This window comes from Phoenix dactylifera, chromosome 18 (genome assembly GCF_009389715.1).
Source record: "Phoenix dactylifera cultivar Barhee BC4 chromosome 18, palm_55x_up_171113_PBpolish2nd_filt_p, whole genome shotgun sequence".
NCBI classification, from domain to species: Eukaryota; Viridiplantae; Streptophyta; class Magnoliopsida; order Arecales; family Arecaceae; genus Phoenix; species Phoenix dactylifera.
In genome coordinates, this window is record NC_052409.1 from 3161458 (window position 1) to 3181332 (window position 19875).

The 19875-nt window shown below is 38.6% G+C and overlaps 1 protein-coding gene across 1 annotated transcript; it reads left to right on the forward strand.

Moving 5' to 3' along the window:
* Positions 1 to 5901: 5901 nt before the first annotated feature.
* Positions 5902 to 19412, forward strand: LOC103723755 (beta-catenin-like protein 1). Its single transcript, XM_008814776.3, has 8 exons — positions 5902 to 7073; positions 10117 to 10201; positions 17067 to 17163; positions 17283 to 17346; positions 17432 to 17488; positions 17576 to 17613; positions 17700 to 17781; positions 18944 to 19412. The coding sequence occupies exons 1-8, from the start codon at positions 6000 to 6002 to the stop codon at positions 19031 to 19033; spliced, it is 1587 nt and encodes a 528-aa protein (XP_008812998.2). The 5' UTR covers positions 5902 to 5999; the 3' UTR covers positions 19034 to 19412.
* The last annotated feature ends 463 nt before the right edge of the window (positions 19413 to 19875 follow it).

Consider the following 19875-nt stretch of genomic DNA (forward strand, 5'->3'; position numbering starts at 1 on the left):
TTTAATTAGGTAGATGTAACAAAATTTGGATAGATCATCTATGAAGGTCACAAAGTATCTGTTACCTTTCCTGAAAGTTCTACCCAAGTCACAAACATCACTATGGATTAACTCTAATAGATCCGAATCCCTATTAACAGATTTAAAAGGCTTCCTAAGAAGTTTTGCTTCCACACAAATTTGACATTTCTCATGGTTCTTAAGATCACTTTTTGGTATTAGATTTAGGTTCATGAGTTGCTTAATTGAATTATAATTTACATGACCTAATCTACCATGCCAAATAGAAGGAGGTTCTATATTCATAATCAAAAGATTTTCATTCATTGAGGGAGATATTACATTCAACTTAAACAATCCTTCACTTATGAACCCTTTTCCAATAAACATTACACCATGAGAAATTACAACCTTATTGGACTCAAAAACAAGACGAAAGCCTTGCTGGACTAGCAAAGAACTACTAATGAGGTTTCTCCTAACAACTGGAATATGTTGGACACCGTGCAGGGACAGGACTTTTTCAGAGGTAAGCTTTAAGTCCACACGTCCTACTCTTAGCACACGCGCCTCCAAGTTGTTTGCCATGATCACAACTCCTCCACTTGAGATCTGGTAAGAAAAAAACCAGAAGCGATCCGAACAAATATGAATACCAGCTCCGGTATCAATCCACTAATCAAGTGCTTGTAAAGTCATGTTAACTTCAGGAGCGAAGAAAACATATTTGATAGCTGTCTCAGAGGAGCCAGCGCCGGAAGTCACTATGTTGACTTGAGCACTGGTTGTGAGTGGACCTTTCTTCTTAGATTGAAGAGGTGCAGTCTTCTTATAGAAACACTGGAGAGATAAATGGTTGGTCCGACCACACACATAACAGAAACGAGCACCACCTTCCTCTTTCTTCTTCTTCTGCTCCTGGGATTGAATAGGTTTTCTATTGTAGTGGTGGTTTGGGTTTCTAGGGTAGTAGGGTTTCTTTTTGAAGTTCTTACGGAAGGGTCAGTTCTGATTTTTCTTAGGAGGGGCCTTTACATTATATGCATTATTCTTGGGTCCAGTAAAGGTATTACTCCTGAGCCTGTGCTGCTCTTCAATCCTAATGGAGTTCAAAACTTGGGATAGGGTGAGAACTTTTTGGGTATGGCTCAGGATCTTAGTAAAATCAGACCAGAAAGTAGGTAGTTTATCAATCAACAGGCTACCTAGAATGATTCATCCAAATTGGTTCCATTAGCCCTAAGCTGGTGGATCAGAGTTTCAAAATCATGGATTTGGTCACTCATAGCTTTGAGTCCACCATCCTAAAATTATTGAAGTCGGAGGCCTTGAACCTTTTTACCCCAGCATCATGAAGACCATATTTGCTATCTAGGGTGTCCTAGAGTTCTTTGGCACTCTTGGCTATATAATAAATATCATACAACCTCTCAGAAAGAGCACCTAGAATTCTATGGATACAATGATAATCTATCTTGTCAGGTGTCCTAGAGGGTGTGCTAGTAGAGGCAGAAGGTTCAGTGTTGAAAGAGGTTGAGTTTTGGTGAGTAGCATATCGTAAAGTAGTTGGGTTGGACCCGTTATTAACTTTAGTAGTACTTTCACCTATGGCTGAGATCAATCCCAATGTGGTGAGCCAGAACTGCACTTGGTTCTGCCACTTCCTAAAGTTATGACCATTAAATTTTTCAGATTTGGCACTAAGGTGGTCACTAGTATTTGAGGCCATAGGATCAGGGTTACAGAATAGAGACAAAAACCTAAATGAAGGCAAAAAGTCTATGTCAAAAGATTGCACTAATATTTATATTGAATTTTGGATATCTAATTGATATATCCAAAAAACTAATAGCCAGATCAGCTCCAGATCAGTGGTGGAGCACTAGGCTCACTTAAGTACCAGCCTTTCTTAGGCACGTATGCCTTTTTGACAAGCTTTTCTTAGACACTATTAGCTAGTGGATATAGTCACTAGAAATCACACAAATTCAATTTTTAGAAAAACCAAAGTGCAAACTTAAAAATTTGTTAAAAAGGATTAACTAATTTTTTTCATTTTTTCATTTGAATTTTTCGAATTAGTAACAATTGATTACTAAACTTAATGCTAGCAATTATTGTAATTGAAATCTAATTTGTCAATTCAATGAATTATATATATTAGAATTGATTTATTTCCTTATTAGAATAATTGATTACTAATTTAGTGCCAACAAATCAATTATTGTAATTGAGATCTAAAATATCAATTCAATGAATTATAAAATTTATTATCTTATTAGAATAATTGATTGAGATCTAATAAGTCAATTTAATAAATTAAATTATTATGTATTAACCAATTTCTGAATTTTTCGTTTGAATGAGATCTAGAAATTACTCCATGAGGAGTCCAAATGGAGGTATAATAAACCTTTTGGAGGTTAAGCAAATTGTTACCTTTTTAGAATAATTGATTATTAATTTTTATGATAGCAAAACAATTATTTTAATTAAAATCTAATTTGCCACAATTGTAATAAAGGATTTAATGAATTATATATTACTAACAAAAAAAATAAACAATTACTTCTTTGGTTTGTTAGCAATATATTATCTAAATAAACAAATAAATCTATAAATGCAATTAATGAAAAATCTTAAAAGGAATAATATATATATCATTCGGCATCCAAATAATTCAATGTAAAATAAATCTATTCTAGCACAAAATAAATCTATGCATTTAATAAATTCATATCATAGAATTTCAAATCCTACAGATCTACTAATATTAAATTAAAAATAAAGGTAGAAGAAAGTAGCCTGATTGGTTGAAGCGCATAGACGCTGTCCCAAAGAAGTATTTACCCCCACGTACGGGTCTCCCAGTAATCCTCCTCTGAGATACGACGACCCTACAACTTATTCTTCGGCATGTCTCGGAAGAAGTCAAAGCAAACCCGATCGAACTTGCAGATCCAACGAAGAACGAAAGAAAAGGCTAAAATAAAATATAAAAGAGCAAGAATAAAAATCACAAGTGGCTAAGAGGAGGAAGAACTTTTCTCCAGAATTTTTTCAATATTTTTCTCTAATTTTTCGTGTTTCGAAAGAGATGAAATTGAGGGGTATATATAGGGATATATGATCAGGGGCAAAATGGTAATTTTGTGGAAGCGTCCGCGGTAATTATGCTGCCAGCGAAATGCCAACAGGCGTTTCGCTGATTTTAAACGCGCAAACCCGCCGGTGTTTCCTTGTTCTCAATTGCGCACGTGCATGATCAATCAATTAGAGCCACGAGGCGCGTGGTCCCCAGCTCAAATACAAATAACCCGATTTTAAACGCGTAAACCCACTGGCGTTTCCTTTTTCTCAAACGCGCACACGACTCGAGATTTGGCTGCATGCGCATTTAAGTTTTTCCCAACAATCCATAGTCAAAGTTCTTGATGTTTGTTCATCCAAACCTTAATCTCAATATGGATAATTGAAGATTATTTGGAAACCGAATTCTTAGATCGTCGACTTAAAAGGTCATTTACACACCAGAGGATCATTCTCTAGCATATAGTTTCATTTCAACACTAGCCTGTCAAAAAAATTATGGAGGTGAAGTTTACAGTCATTAATAGTTGCCTTCTTGAAAACTGATACAAACGATAGGGATGGAATAAGCAAAGGCTCCCCATTTTGGACTTACATATTCACAATTTCAGCAAGTCAATGCAAGTTCATTATTTTCTCCAAGAAGTGACAAGAAAGCAATATGAGACAAACTACTTCTAATTGATTTGCTTTGGTTCCTTGACACTGAAGTTGAACTAGGTGTCTAATTAGTATGGTGCCTAAATTGGACAAGTTCTCAAGAGGCTTGTGGTAGGGGTTTTAGTTGTTTAGTCTTTATGGACACCAGCAAAAGCCCATATAGTTGTTCAGAATAAGATGCCAACAAATATGAAGAAGATTTTATAAACACTCAAAAAGTCTGTTCTGAACCCTCCATTCTTATGCATGAGCCTCTATATAAGGTTAATACATTATGTATTTGGGTTCATACATCCATCACTTGTTGTATCGTTCTATATGCGTATGTTCTTTATATACTCAGCTAGGTTGCCTGATGCCTAAATAAAAGATGGCGCTTAATTAAGTTCCTACACAAGTTTGATGGTATCAGTCTATCAGAGCATGGGATACAGCTATTGGCTGTTGTTTTGTTGACACCAACCATGGGGACATCACATATGCAACAGCTGACCCCAAATTTGCTACCATTCACTTTCATGGAAACCCTGAAGAAGTTGTATACTAGATTAGACCAACAACTCAAAAACTTGTAGTTGGTCAATTGTTAAGGGCTTAGATCATTCAATTGAGGAAAGTTGATCCTACTTAAGAACCTGAGATCTGAACTTGATAGTAATGAAAAAGCCTCATAACTTATATGAACTGACGTCGGGTGGAAACTCAAGCTCGAAAAATAATTTTGCTGCATTTTTTTTTATTTTCAGAATAAAAAATGAAGGATAGAATTCTAACTCCATTGATCTTTTCCACTTAGCCTACAATAGACCTCCTAGTTAGTAGCTATGAGTCTCAACCTAGTACAAGGGCTCTCCTAAGTCCTAACCAACTGCTCCACATAAACCTGATAATGTGGTCACGTTGCTGCTCTGACAAGTCCCGTTATTGTGGAAAGCAAGCAAGATAGAGGACTAACCCATGAGACTGATGATTGAGTTGAAATGTTGCAACTTGGAGTAAAGGAGGGAGGTGGCGATACAATAGCGAAAGAAAGTATTACTCTCAGAAGAAGTCTGAATTTGATTGCCCTGCAGGAATTTGGAGATGGCACTGGACTGAGAACTGCATATCCAAAAGATTGAACTTCATTACTATAATGACCCAGATTTTTGGGCTCGTGTGCCAGCCCAGCCCGACCCAAACTAGCCCAGCCTGTGCGCTTATGGGCCGGCCCGAATGGGCTAAGCCTGAACCCAACCTGTGCTCGGCATGTGGGGGGATCGGGGAAGAAGACCTAGATTGAGAGTTTTCTTTCTCCATTAGAAATTTCTTCCTTTCCGACTCTGGTGGAAACGATGACTCTCCGAGGGCAACTCGAGTTCGATTCGAACTCAAGGATCTTGGAATTGGTAGCTGGCTGTGTCTGTTCCACTAAGTACAATGTATATTTGTTTGCTAAATTCTTGGATTATAAGAAATAGTGGTCATCATACGGTGTATGCGCAATTGCGTATCCAGCTATGCTTAATAATAAGTGCAATTATCTCCATAGAAAGCCTTATACGACGCATGATCTGCCGTCTGTTGTTGCTCCTAAACACATCTTTTCCGTCTGTGTATCGAGAGAGGAGAAGGCCTGGTGCGATGGTTTGCAGAGATAACGATCGGACGCCCGCATATCATTTGAACGCGAGACAATATCCCTTAAGGGCTCGTTTGGTTCGCAGGAAAACGAGGGGGGAAAGTGTGGTCAACGGAAAAGTAATGAAATGCCTCTTGTTTGGTTGGAGTTTTCAAAAGAGAGAGATGGGAAAGTGGTATTCCCATAGGAATATGATTCCCACATTTCATGGAAAAGTCTTTCCCATGAGAAACATGGGAAAGTTACTTTCCCATGAGGTGGGAATCACTCCTTTTTTATTTTTTCCCAAAAAGACCCTTCAGCATTAAAGAAGCATTAAAGAGGCATTAAAGACCTAATTTTTATTAAGGGCATAATAGGAATTATACATAACTTTCCTAGGAAAGTGGATGGTCAACCAAATATAAGCACTTTAGAAATTAGTCACTTTCCCATGGTTAACCAAACATGTCAAAAATACTTTCCTAGGTATCCTCTTCCCGCGAACCAAACGAGCCCTAAAAAGGGAAACGGGAATTTGAAACGGGAAGGGGTTTTTTTTGTCCAAAAGCCTCGTTTGGTACTCTCTGGAAGTCTGGATGGTTCGCTGGTCTTGACCTAGGGTTTGGTGTTCCCTTCTCTGAGAGCCATGGAGAACCACCATAAGCGGAAGCGCGACGAAGCGCCGGCGAGTCCTACGGCCTCCGTGGAGGCCGCCAACGGCGGCGGAGAGATCGACCTCTCCCTCCTGGAGGCGGTGGAGAAGTCCCAGAACGGCGGCGTGGAGGTCCTCGACCTCCGCGCTCTCAAGAAGCTGGTGCTCTCCTTCGAGCGCCGCCTCCGCGACAACCTCGAAGCCCGCATGAAGTATCCCGACCAGCCGGAGAAGTTCGCCGACACCGAAATCGAGCTCCACGAAGAGATCGAGCGACTCAAGATCCTCGCTGGCGGCCCCGAGCTCTACCCGGACCTCGTCGCCCTCAACACCGTCCCCTCCATCGTCGGTCTCCTCGGCCACGACAACACCGACATCGCCGTCGACCTTGTCGGCCTCCTCATGGACCTTACCGACGAGGACGTCCTCGAGGACAACGATGAACCCGCCCGCGTCCTCGTCGACGCCCTCGTCGAGAATAACGCCCTCGAGCTCCTCGTCCAGAACCTCGGCCGCCTCTCCGAGGCCGACCCCGACGAAGCCGCCGCCATCTATAGCACCCTCGCCACCATCGAGAACATGATCGAGGTCAAGCCCACGGTCGCCGAGCTCGTCTGTGAGCGGACCAAGCTCCTGCGCTGGCTCCTTGGGAGGGTCAAGGTCCGGGAGTTCGACGCCAACAAGCAGTACGCGTCAGAGATCCTAGCGATCCTGCTGCAGAACAGCACGGCTAACCAGAAGAGGCTGGGACAGATGAATGGTGTCGACGCGATGCTGCAGGCCGTGGCCATGTACAAGTCGAAGGACCCTAAGAGCACGGATGAGGAAGAGATGCTGGGGAACCTGTTCGACTGCTTGTGCTGCTTGCTTATGCAGATGGAGAACAAGGAGAGATTCTTGAAGTCGGAGGGGGTGGAGTTGATGATCATCATAATGAAGCAGAAGAAATCTGCTTATGGGTCGGCAATCAGGGTCCTTGATTTCGCGATGACAAAGTATCCTCCAGCTTGCGAGCGATTTGTGGATGTGTTGGGCTTGAAGACGGCATTTGCTGCTTTCATGGGTAAGGCAAGTTCTCCACTGCTACCTTCTTCTTCAATACTTTTCTGTTTTTAGATTTGTTAAGGATGAGATGCATTTTAATTTATTCTCCATATCTAGATATTGAGCTAGACTGGCTTGTTTTTGCTCCTTTGCATGTTGGATTCCATGTCATAGCCATAACTCCTCAGCTAGTCTGGAAAATTGAGGCAAATTTGATGGTTTCGGTGGTCTTGGCTCTACTTTTGGCATTTCCATCCAAAGAATTATAAAAAGAACCAACGGTTAATTAAAAAAGGGAAAAGGTCGAATGCACAAAAAGAAAATGTCAATAAAGCTAATAGATGTTATTTGAATTTTATTTGGGCCTGGTTGATGTGCAGTTTCAGTGATTTCATGCTAAAATTATTTAAAACTGAATATTTTTTCAAATGAAAAGCTAAATAAAGCTTGATTTGTGGTTTAAAAATGTAATGGATCATTTTATTGTTCTGATGGCAATCTAATTTATGACTATTTACATATTCATGAGATTTGAGCGTTAAGACTGTAGAGCTTATGTCAAAAATTTGCTTTCTTTTTTTGATACCTAAAGCCACAACAATTCTAAATCTTTGAAAAACTCACAAGTTTGAGTTTCTTGCTAATAGCAAATATTAGCTGAAATTATCTGTATATATGATAATTTTAGCCCCTATAGTTAGTCTTTGCTGAAAATATGAAACTTACTTTAGATTTTGGTTTAGTTGTGGATTTCTGTTTTGGGGTTCAGGCTGAATCTCAAAAGCATATTTCTCAATTTAACTGCCTTTTGGTTGTTGAATCATAAGCGAACTACTGCTTATGAAACTAGTGAAGCAATAGTTGAAAATAGCCCTTCACAGGAAAATGGTGATGAAATAAGACCAAAGAAGCAACTATTCATAATGGGGACTCTTATAGACTTGTCACCTTCAGCTCCTGTGAATATGAGAAAACAATTTAACTCAATATCCTAAGTTGGACTTTTAGTTGTTCTGTTTAGATTTCAACAATTGAGAAATCTTATAGTTGGATAACTAGTAATGCATATCTTTTGGGTTTATCTGTACATGAAGGTCCATTTATCTAATCCCACTGCCTTTTCCTCTTAAAATTGATAATTAGTTGTGTACAACTTCATGTGGCTTGAGATAACCCATTGTAAATTGTTTATGTCATATTGGTGACCCATGGGTGATGTTCTATAGAAAGGGACATGTTGTTGATCAAAATTTTCAGATCCAAGGCCATGATACCCTCCAAAATTCCACATTATTATATTGTAATCTGTAAAGATTGATAATTACTCCTTGCTATGTAAGCATCATTATAGTGCCTTTTTTTTTTTTAAAGTCAACTACCCATACAAAAAGAGGCTTACCGATAACACAACTATGAGGTACCAAATGCCTTGGTTTAAAAGATGATGATGCGGAAAGAATTTCTTTAGATGATTGGTTTTCTGCTGCACTGTTGGATTCGCAAGTTGTAAGAATAATGTTCTTGCTGGCATTGTGTGGCTTCTATTTTGGTGACTCCATCCTCATCAAGGTCTTCCAAAAGGGCTTATTTATTTTGTTGTCTCATCATTTCAATTACATATCTTCACCAGGTAACTTCTTGATGGTTTCAATAAGTGCATATGTAATATTTAGTGCCACTTGACAGGTGCCTGGGACATTTGACAAAAAAACATGATGGATGTTTTGAAATAATGCTTTCATAGCACTTTGATGTAATTATGGCCCTATGCTTCCATGTTAAGGATTCAGGTCTTTGCTGTGAAATTTGTTTATAGAACTATAACTCAAACAATAAGACTGATGTTCTAATGCAAAAGAGAGTGGCCTTATTGTATTAGTATCTCTTAGGTGATGAAATCAGCATCTTTGAAGGCAACATAATGTTGGAAGGGTGATGATGTGATAAGAATGCAGATTTAAATGTGTCTAGTTTCAGAACCGACCTATTTTTAACTATCATGTAAAGTGAGATAGCATTAATAAGAATAAAAATGAAAATGTATAGAAAGTAATAACGGACCCGCATGAGAGAAATCTACAGCCACTAGCATTAGTTATTGAACTCTTAACCTTGCCAAAAGAAAAAATTCCCCCTAGGCATAGGTAGGGGTGGTCAACCTAGGTCACGTGCTGAGATTCTTTAGGGTTATCTAGAATTTGGATAGTAACAAGAAAAAGCAGCCTGTGTAGTACTTTCGGGGCCTCTGTGGTTTTCAAATATATAGGCTCATATTGGTGCTCAAAACCGTTACCAGAATGGCCCAAATTTTTAATCCATGATGTTTCATAAGGGGTAGAAGTGGATCCTAGTGAGCATTAGTTGGTGAACAATGCCCAAGCCATAGGCAGATCAGGTCTTGTTATTGGCCGCTCTTGCGGGATTCTCCCCTCTATTAGTGCCCACATGACTTTTTCTGAGGGGTATTGTATTGTAATTGTAATTCCAAAAGGAGCATGTAATTAAACCAGGGACTGTAGGAGAGTATGATATGTAGAGAGGCGGCCTCAGATTGTGAGGAAGCATCAAAATAAAGATGGGCAAGGCCATGGATTTGTAAACTTAGCTTGTATGTTTGATGTTTCTCATGATGAGAATAATTGTTCCAATGCATGTGAATCTATAATTTCCATAATGATTTGAGTTGCTAAGATACTCCAAGATGTGTTGGTCAAATTCATTCCTTTTGCATTTAGAGTTATGTGGTTTTGTCTTGGCAGGAAAATGATATAATTTCGGTCTCTTTCTGATAAATGCCATCTCTATTTGTTGATATTTAATATTTATGTTCCATGTGAATTTTTATTTCCTCTTAAAGCAGGATGATCTTGTGGGTTGTTTTCACATTGCTGTTTGTTGGACTGTGCCCCTTGTTTGTCTGTGTTACACTTAGCCAGAAATGAGTTCATACTTCATAGTGCTTTTTAAATTGATCACACCCTTATTCTTTTCATGCATTATTTTATATGCATTGTTTGCATATCATTTTCATTCATGCATCCTTTTTTTAATTTTATATTCTATTTAGATTCCGGTGGGCAGGAAAAATAACAAAGAGAGCTACCAAGAGGAGTTAGAAGAGCGACTGATTTCGCTGATTGCATCATTATTTGGTAAGGCAAGTGGATTCTAAAATTTTGAATTTATTGTTATCTTGTATCTTACATGTCATGTGTTTGTTAATTTGCGAGTTAATTTGTTTATGACTGTATATTCCACTCGTGGAACCCAGTGTGTCTATACCATATTGTTGATCTTGAGTCCTTGATGATGGTGAAGTTGGACGAAGTTAAGTATATCTGATAAGCAAAGTAATTGTTAGGTTTGATGCAAAATGAGAGACAATTTTGTGTAGATTTGCTGGAGAATATTGTTAATTACTTACTGATGTTAATATGGTAGTACATCAGGAAGAAGGCTTGTTTTACAAAGTAGAAAACATGAAAACCTGAGTTTAGAAGGAATGAAGAATCATATATAAATATGCATATGAATGACTTATATATCTTCCCACTGATTCTTGATGCATCCTAGGGTTAGGTCTGCATGAAATATGGTTTGGAAACCTTGGAGAAAGGAAAATTAAGTTTCAACTAGATTTCTAGGCTATGTCCCGAAATTCCAGGAAGCAATAAAGGCACCTAAAGTGCGAGAAATCCCTTGACTAAGTTTGTAACAAAATAAAAACAAGAAGGAAGATGTTTACTGCTGATATAAAGTTTCAGCATGCAGAAACAAGGCATTAGCATGCAAAGATCTCAATAAATATGTTCAATATAGCAAATCAACCACCAGAAATAGCATGTAGCAAAAGATCTTGAAGTATGCATGCTATTTAATATATAAAACTAGGATAGCAACAGATATAAATAAAGATTCGGAATAAACAACACCAATTTCAGCAAGCAAGATAGGAGGGAAAATAAGTGAAGAGGAAGAAGAGGAAGCAGAGAAGAGAAAAGAAAGAATGGGAGAGATGGCACCAAGAGGCTGTCAGGGAGGAAGCCATCTTTTTGTTTCCTCAACTGTCCAAGAAAAACTGACTAATTAATCCAATAAATGCTTTTGTAGTAAAGGAAGCCCTAAATAAATTGAGTTCCCTAAAATACCCTTCAGCGGTACGCTAGCATGAATAGTAGTACATCATCTAGCTAGCGAAATAAGTCCTCAGATTGTTAAATCTCACCCCTTTATATTCTAGACTTGCTAAAAATTAAATTAATACAGAGATGAAAGAAGGAAAAAAAGAAGATTAAAAAATAGTAGATTAAAATATTAAGCTAGTCTAGGCTCGATGATGATGACTTGCAGCCCATTGCGCTTTGCTCGCCTTCGACCTCGATGTCTATCTTGGATATGGTCCAAGAATTCCTTTGTAAGTGGAAGCTATTCTCATTTGAGGAATCCGGTGTGAAAAGCAGTTAACTGCATATCATATTTTTAGCTTTGGTTTCAGAGGATGCAAAGTTGCAAACAATGATGTCGCCTTTTACTGTAAAGGGATAGCTGTTCATCCTTGTTACATGAATAGCATCTCAATCATACAACCATGGGGATCCAAGTAAAATATCACAGGCATCCTTCAGGACTACAGTGCATCTAACTTAATTTCACCCCCACCTCCAAGGTGAAATGCAAACTACGAATCTTTGTAACCATGGTTTGATTATATTTTGTGAGCCAATTCAAGCTATAAGGTTTTCAATGTGGTTCAGTTTTAAGGCCCAATCTCTTGACTATCTCTATAACCAAATTATCCATGCTCCCACCATCAAAGATCAGAATACTAGAATGTCCTTTGCACTTGCCCATTGTACTGAAGATGCTATCGCTTGTCCACTTATTATAACATCATGCCATTAGGGCCAAAGGCTCATTCATCGAGTCACCCTTCACAGTCATATGTAGGATTTGATTGTCTTGTTCTTCAATGACTTCAACCTCATCCAAGTCTGCTGCTAAAGTAGTGATGGTTTTCCTTCAGGGCACATGCTGGCCATGTCCCTTCTTCCCATCGTGATGACTAGTCATGCCTACAGCCTTGCTTTCTCACTCACTTGATTAGCCGTTGCCAGTGTAATTGGAGCAACTGGACATGGCCTATGTGCAATCTCTTGGAGTGTCTTTAGAGCATCGCTCTTTTAAAGCTTTGCTTCAATCTTAAATGCATCATGATATAAATCCTCAACTGTCCAATATCAATGTCCAATCAAATTTTTCGGAATTTCTTCTTTCAGCCCATGCCTTATATTTAGTTGCCAATGTCCTTAGAATGAAATAAAACTATCCGCATGGCCTCCTCATGAACTGTTCAGTGTAGACTTGCATGTTATCATCCTTTTGATGAAGCTTATGAAACTGAGGTTGTAGATGATGAACATAACCTGGAGGAAGAAACCTTTCTCATGCATCTGTCACCTCCTCCCAAGTTTGAATACCTCGGCCTTATCTTCTACTATCATCCCTCCACCATATGCATGCTGCTCTTGTCAACTTTAGCTGTAGCAGATGAATTTTCTCACTTCAGTCAGCTGATGCCAATGAAAGAAAGCATGGCAATCAAAGAAAGCATTACAATTTGCCTCCCAATCTATAAAAGCTTTCAGCTGCATCTGACCTTGAAATTCAGGTACTTCCGAACCTTATGTTCTTCTTTGCTGAAAAGTGATATGTACATGGGCTGGTGCTAGGTTACCCATGGATCTATAGGTTCCACTCGAATTGTATCCAGTCAACCTGTTACATGAGATGATTCTGATGGCTCCTTTACTTTCCATTTGACATCCTCCTGAAATTGAAGCTTTTAGTTGCCACTTGTCTTCCAGATGCTTGAATCATTTATCTAGCCATGCTTATGATCCATCAAGTTGCTCCTTATTCTCTTTCTTTAGATCAGGGTATGAAAACATAGCAAAGGGTTCAGATTTTGGAGAAAATCGAGGGATCCAGTGGGTGCTCTGATACCAAAGTTATACAATTTAGGGTTAGGTCAGCATGAAAGATGGTTTAAAAAACTATTAGAAAGGAAAATTAGGGTTTCAAATAGATTTCTAGGTGCTGTCCAGAAATTCCTGCGAGCAATAAAGACTTCTAAAATTGTGAGAATACCCTAGACCGATCATCTTTTATAAGTTTGTAGCAAAACAGAAACAAAGTGAAGATGTTTACTGCTTCTATAAAAGTTTCAGCATGCAGAAACAAAGCATTAACTTGCAATGATCTCAATAAAATCATTCAGTGCAGCTAATCAGCCACCGGCAATAGTATGTAGCAAAAAATCAAATAGTATGAATGTTATTTGAGATACAGAATAAGGAAAACCAATTTCTGCAAGCAAGATGGGAGAGATATGATCAAGAGGCCGGTGGAGAAGAAATAGAAGAAGCCTCCCCCCCCAAACCCTTTTTTTTCCCAATGTCCAAGAAGAAACTGATTACATTAATCCAATAAATGTTTTTGTAATAAAGGAAACCCTAAGTAAACTTAGTTCCCTAAATTGCCCTTCAGAAGCAACTGGTTACCATTCATGGGTATTGTAGCATGAACAGTACCATGCACAGTACTGCTGTAGTATGGGGGATCATCTAGCTATCAAAATAAGGCCTGAGATTGTTAAATCTTACCCCTATATATTATAGACTCACTAAAACTAGACTTAAAACAGAGATAAAAGAAGGGGAAAAAGTAGATTAAAATACTAAGCAAATCTAGGCTCTATGATGATGACTTGCAGCCCATCAATACATCAATTCTATATTAAAAGCAAATGATTTTTTTGACATAGTATTGATCAAGGATTACTGTGCTGGTACTGGAGCCCATACCAATCAGCCGGCGGCATGGTTCGGTACGCCCCCATGCCGTTCCATGTTGGGCCCGTACCGACATAGCAGAGAGGGCAAGGGAGAGGGAGAACGAGAGAGAGGAAAAGAGAGAGGGGAAAGGAGGAAGAGGGAAGAATGGAGGAAGAGATGATGAAGGCCGGCGGAGCACGGCCAGACACAACAGAGAGGACGGGGGAGAGGAAGAATGTGAGAGAGGAAGAGAGAGAGAGGGAGAGGGAAGGGAGAGATATGGAGGCCACTGGAGGGTCGAGGAGTGGCGTGGAGAGGCAAGGGGGTTGTTGATTTCACTTAATATATGCAAAATAAAAAAAGGCCCCGACGAACCCTTATTTTAAAACGAAACAGGGATCCAGAGGGTGTAGCCTTTCCTTTGCCCCCCCCCCCCCCAACGCTACTCCCCGGCCCTCCGATGGCCTTCTCACTGCGCCCTCCTCTCTCTCTCTCTCTCTCTTTCTATCTTTCCTTCTTCCTCTTCCCCTCCTTCGCCAGTTTCTTGTTTTGAATGCCAGAACCGTCCTGGTCCGCCGCCAGCACGAGTCAATATGTGCCGTACCGAACTGTTCGGGATGGTTCTGCATTCCTTGGTCTTGATTATTACATTGTATTTGACTACTTCATTTTTCTATTTTCTTTTTGTGGATTTGGCTATAGTGGTGGCGGTGGTGGTAATGCTAGCAAGGCTGTGGTTATGGAGGTGGTAGCTCTACAAACAGAAAATGAAAGCTTAGAATCACAATATTTTGTACTTGTTTTTTGGATATTTTGAATATCTTTTTAAAAATGAAATCAACAAAAAAAGTTCGTCAACTATGTTTTAGATTGTCTTTTTTGTTTTTCTGCTTTCAAAAGTTAACAAACAGGAAACAAAATTATTGTCAAATGGACCTTTAGCTCTGCTTTTTCTTTAAACTAAGATTTGGGCTTTTTGTCTACCTTAGAATTTAACCCGCAAATGTTGATGCATTGGTTTGTGCATTTTAGCTTTCTTTTATTTATGCCTTTGTTTACCTAATTTTTGGCACTACTTGTATCAAAGATCTCCCTTTTTACGAAATACCAAGCACTAGCAAGCCTTCTCCGATGAATATGGTTGTCTTTATGGATCAAAGTTACACCAATAATTAATTAATTATATGTGTATGTATGTATTTCGTATATAGCGGTGGAAAATGATTGGGTCCAAGTCAAATCCAAGTTCAACCATCTGTAATTATAGCTATTCATCTATGATCTGTCCTAGACCCAACCAAAGCCTCGTTCTCTGACAAGATTGTATGTTGAAAATAGAATTTTGTTCAATCTGGTCAACCCCGATGTGATCTGATTCTCAACCACAACAGTGATCGACTATAGTAATAGGGACATGGGGATGTGGTGCATTTTTTTTATTTTATTTTTATTTTATTTTATTTTATTTTTTTTTTGGGGGGGGCGGGCGGGGGGTTGGGGAGGTGCAGTTTGGTCCCTTTAGGCAGGAGATCTCAGCCGGAAATTGCGCATGGAGGGGAGAGCAGAAGATGTTAGGGTTTCTTTAGAGAGAGAAGGGGGTTAGGGAGGGGGGATGAGGTATACCTTGTGGCGGGTGGTGAGGAGCGTGATTTGTAACCGTCACCTGGGTAAGAATCTCATTGACATAATTAAGAAGTGCATGGGAGTGTGAGTTTAGGTGTACAAAGCATAGGAGTCCAACACAAGGTGGGAAAGTTAAATGCGGTTATCTGTATCTCATGTAATCTCTTTGTGTTTGGTTAGGGTCACGAAAGGGAGGATGGATGGGGTTGGAAGGATGGATGGCCTCCATCCACCGTTTGGTTTCATAAAATTTTAGGAAAAATGAAGGGAACATGTGAGGGGTGGGTTTTTACGTTGACAAAATTACCCCTTATTTTTTGACAAAAGATAAGAGGCCCACACACCACCTTTTTTTATCAAAAGGTATTTTAGCAAAATTGTGATACAAATATCATCCATTCTTCATTTCGTTCTTCCTATACCAATCAGAGGAGGAAATCATTCCTATCTATCCTTTCATGTTTTGCCAAACACATGGGAGAATGGATGGAAGACCCATCCATCCTCTCCCTCATCCGCCCTTCGTCCAATCCATCTTTCGTACCAAACAGAGGGTTAGAGATATATCGTGTGTCTTTATCTCCTATTCCATCAAATAGAATCACAGCCATTCCTTTTTAATCCACCTGCATTGCACGTGTGAAAGACATGAAACACTAGCTATTTTATCTCAAACACTTTTTTAGTCTCTTATCATTTATCATTCTTAACTTTTCTTGATTTCTACATATCATGATTTTTTTTCTTTTTTAAATATTTATATTAAATATAAATTGTTCTTGTTTCATCTTAGAGGGTTCTTCTTCATTATGTATTGAAGCTTCAGAAAGAACTCATAGTTGCTCTGTACATGATTCGCATACCAATTTATAGGGGTTTGACATGGGTTAAGTGCCAATAATACAATCTCAAACTTTGATGGATCATGCTTTGGTTAATAAAGCTGACCTTTGAAGCTGGGATTAGGTTCCTGCTTAAGCTCTAGGAAAGTTTTTTTGGTTCAAACTTTTTTCTAGAAGCAGCAAATTCTTCACCAATTTCCACTACCATGCTTATAAGCCTTCTGGTTATTTCAATCAATCTGGATTCCTATTTTTTTTACCCCATTGAATACAGGTAAATTAATTTTTATGGTAAATCAATTCAATACTGATTACTGACATTTTAATGCTTGGACACTTTAACTTCCTGTTATCTTCTAGGACTACGTTCCATATTCCTGCACCTCTACCTACTCCTACCTGGAGCTAGCGTTTTTTTTTTTATCCTTTGGTACGGCTATTCATCTGTATATCATCCATCGCTATAAAGGGGACAAATTTTAGGTTAAATAAAATATAACAATTTGTACACTCATCTCATCTCTTAGCTAGTTAGCCTAGAGGAAATCAATCAGTTGATTACAATTGTATGATCTGCTTTAAAATTCTTTTAGCTATTAGTTCATTGGTTTTTAGAAATTTTATTTAATTTAGTCATCACTGTATTGTTTAAATTTCAAAATTCTTATTTGTCCAGTTTAATCTCATTTATATCCTGGTATATGATAATTTTCCATCAGGTGGTATTGTGAGAGGTTCAAGAAGGGACAGATTGTTAAGCAAATTTGTAGAAAATGAATGTGAAAAAATCGACCGACTGATGGAACTCTATATGCGGTAAATTTCCAAAATCTTGATGACTTCTTTACAGAATCTTTGTTGCTTGAGTTTGATTTCTTGATACTGATGTTTCGACTTGTTGCTTCTCACATATGATCAACTGTCATAATTTTTAGGTATTCTGACAGAGTTAAAGCCGAGTCTGAACGACTTAGTGGACTTGAATTGGATGATTGGGAGGTCACTATCTCATCTCAGTTTAAAATTTGCATCAACATATTACCTAGGGTTAAGCCTGACATCTGGTCACTCTTTATTTTTATAGATGGATGAAGAGGAGCGTTACAATCGAAAACTGGAAGCTGGGCTCTTTACTCTTCAAGTAAGCACTATGTTATGATGGTGCACTGCTGTTATTTTTCTCAAGCATTTCATGGATTAATTTTTCTCAAGCATTTCATCTTTTCAGTTGATTGCAGTTATTCTGGGCCATCTCTGGTGTTCTGAGTAAGTAGAGCTCAAGCAACTTTTATTTGATCAATTAATTCTGAAACAATGTCCTAGTCTTAATTTTAGATGATGGTTATATGTAGGCACCCACGCATGAGGGCAAGAATAGAACTACTACTTAGACAACAGAGATTGACAAAGAAGGATGTGAAGGATATACTTCAGGTATGCATTCTGGGAAAAGCCTTTTATTTAATCACTTCTTCCATATCAGAATTACCTTGATTTTTTGTGTGTCAATCGATTAGGGCTATCACTAATAGCTTTGATATGTTTTCTAAAGTGAAAGTTCCTGCTAGTTAATTTCTGTTTATGGACTTTTAGTGCTTGATTAAACTTCAGGTTTCTTTTGTATTGTTTGAGTGACATTATAACTATCATATACAACAGTATGAGAACTTCACGGAATAATTTGCAACTCACTTTCTGTTAGTATCATGGATGTCATGGTGAAGTGCTTTTCCGTTTTTTTTTCCTTCTTTTTTGAAAAAAAAGAGGAGAGATGGTGGATGACCCAAGAACAGGAATTACTATTTCCGCCCTCCTCTTTTTTCTGTCCATTCTTGTAGACTGGAGCTTGAGAATCTAAATTTTATTTTCTCATACGATTTGACAATTGTGTTAGAGCACTATGGTTTTCTCTCTGGGGAAATAGAAGTATGCCCATGTGATGCCCTTGGGTCAAGAGCATTCCAATCTCTCCCCACTCTTTAAGATGCGGAGTTCAAGAGTTGGAGTCATTTCTTGCTTCCTCATCCTTCTCATGGGTATCCTGGCCATACATGCCGTGGTAGTCTAAAAGTGTTACATAAGATTGGAGTGCCTTATACATAATGCTGCACTTGGGTTGGAGAGAGATCTCTATTATTTGCATATGTGTAGTATAAATTGCGCGCGACATGAATGATTCATGTGTTAATATGAGAAGAGTATTTTTATGGATGATTGTGGGTATCACACTTGACGCCATTCTGATGTCTCCCCCTTTTGCATGCACGGCCCTTGTATAGCTATGAAATTAAGTTGAAGCATTGAAAAAGCAACGTCTTGGCTAAAAAAGTGGAAGAGAAATGGTACTAAAGTAGGAGCTGCATCCTGTAAACTGAATTTCATGGAGGCCAAAGCTACAGCTTTTCTGTATGAATGACTATGGTATCACTTTTATATAGAACGGTGCACTTGGTTAGACATAAGAGCTTCTTCAAATTGTCATCCTTGGGTCCAAAAAGTTGATGTATTGTCGCTTTTTTTCCAGAAAAGCTAGTCAAATTTCTCATCTATTGGCTTGTCACCAATGTGCTTTCCATTTATATGCCTCATATTGCAGGAATATCATGATAATATTGGAGATATGGATGGACCTGAAGAGAAGGAGCGAGCACAAGCAAAGATCCAAAAATTCATTGCTGCATTGTGAGTGGTACCAAAGCATCAGTTGTGGGGATTTCAATTGTGGAAGTGGTATTGAAGGCTGTCCCAAAGTCCGAGTTCTGTCCTGGGATGCTAGTGGATGTTAACATGATGATATATAGCTTTAAGAGTTTTAAAATATTTAAACGTGATAGTAAATTCTAAGCAGGATTGCGTTGTTTGTTGAACTCAAAAGGCATATTATTGTTGAGAAATCAATGCATAACCTAGGAATTCCGGCATATCAAAGTGAAGTTGCTTGAGTGTCCACACCCATCCGGTGTTGCATTTCTCCCTCCAACATAGGGAAGTCACCTTACGCTTCTCAGTTTTTAACTGATTAGCATTGTACGTTTGCTTGCTTATGATTCCAACATAATTATGTGTGAATCAAGCTGTCTACGTAATTTCAGATGGGGCTTAAAGCATCCATTTTTTGATGCTGAATATTATTTTTCATCTGTTTTCGCTGTCCTGCTGCTGGTGTTTTTTAAAGCGGATCCACAAAGTGCTGTTGTGCTTCTGTGCCCAGGACAAGTGAGCTGTTGTGACAGGTCAAATGAAATACTAGCTCTGGAAAGATCTTTCTAGCAGTGACACCAAATGTTCTCCCGTGATTCTGTTACTACCCTGTTCTTTCTTAACTATTTTGTTAACTTTTTTCTTTTCCATCCGAAAGCTTTACTTTTCCTTTGCTGTGAGTTTCCTTGCAAACAAACAAGCCTTGATCTCTATGTTCAGTGATAAAATTTTCTTAGCAGAATTCCGCGCACGGTCATGCATGTGGTGGCTAAATTCACTCGTCTTGATTTTGTTCACTTCTAACAAAAGAAAGTAAAAGACCATGAT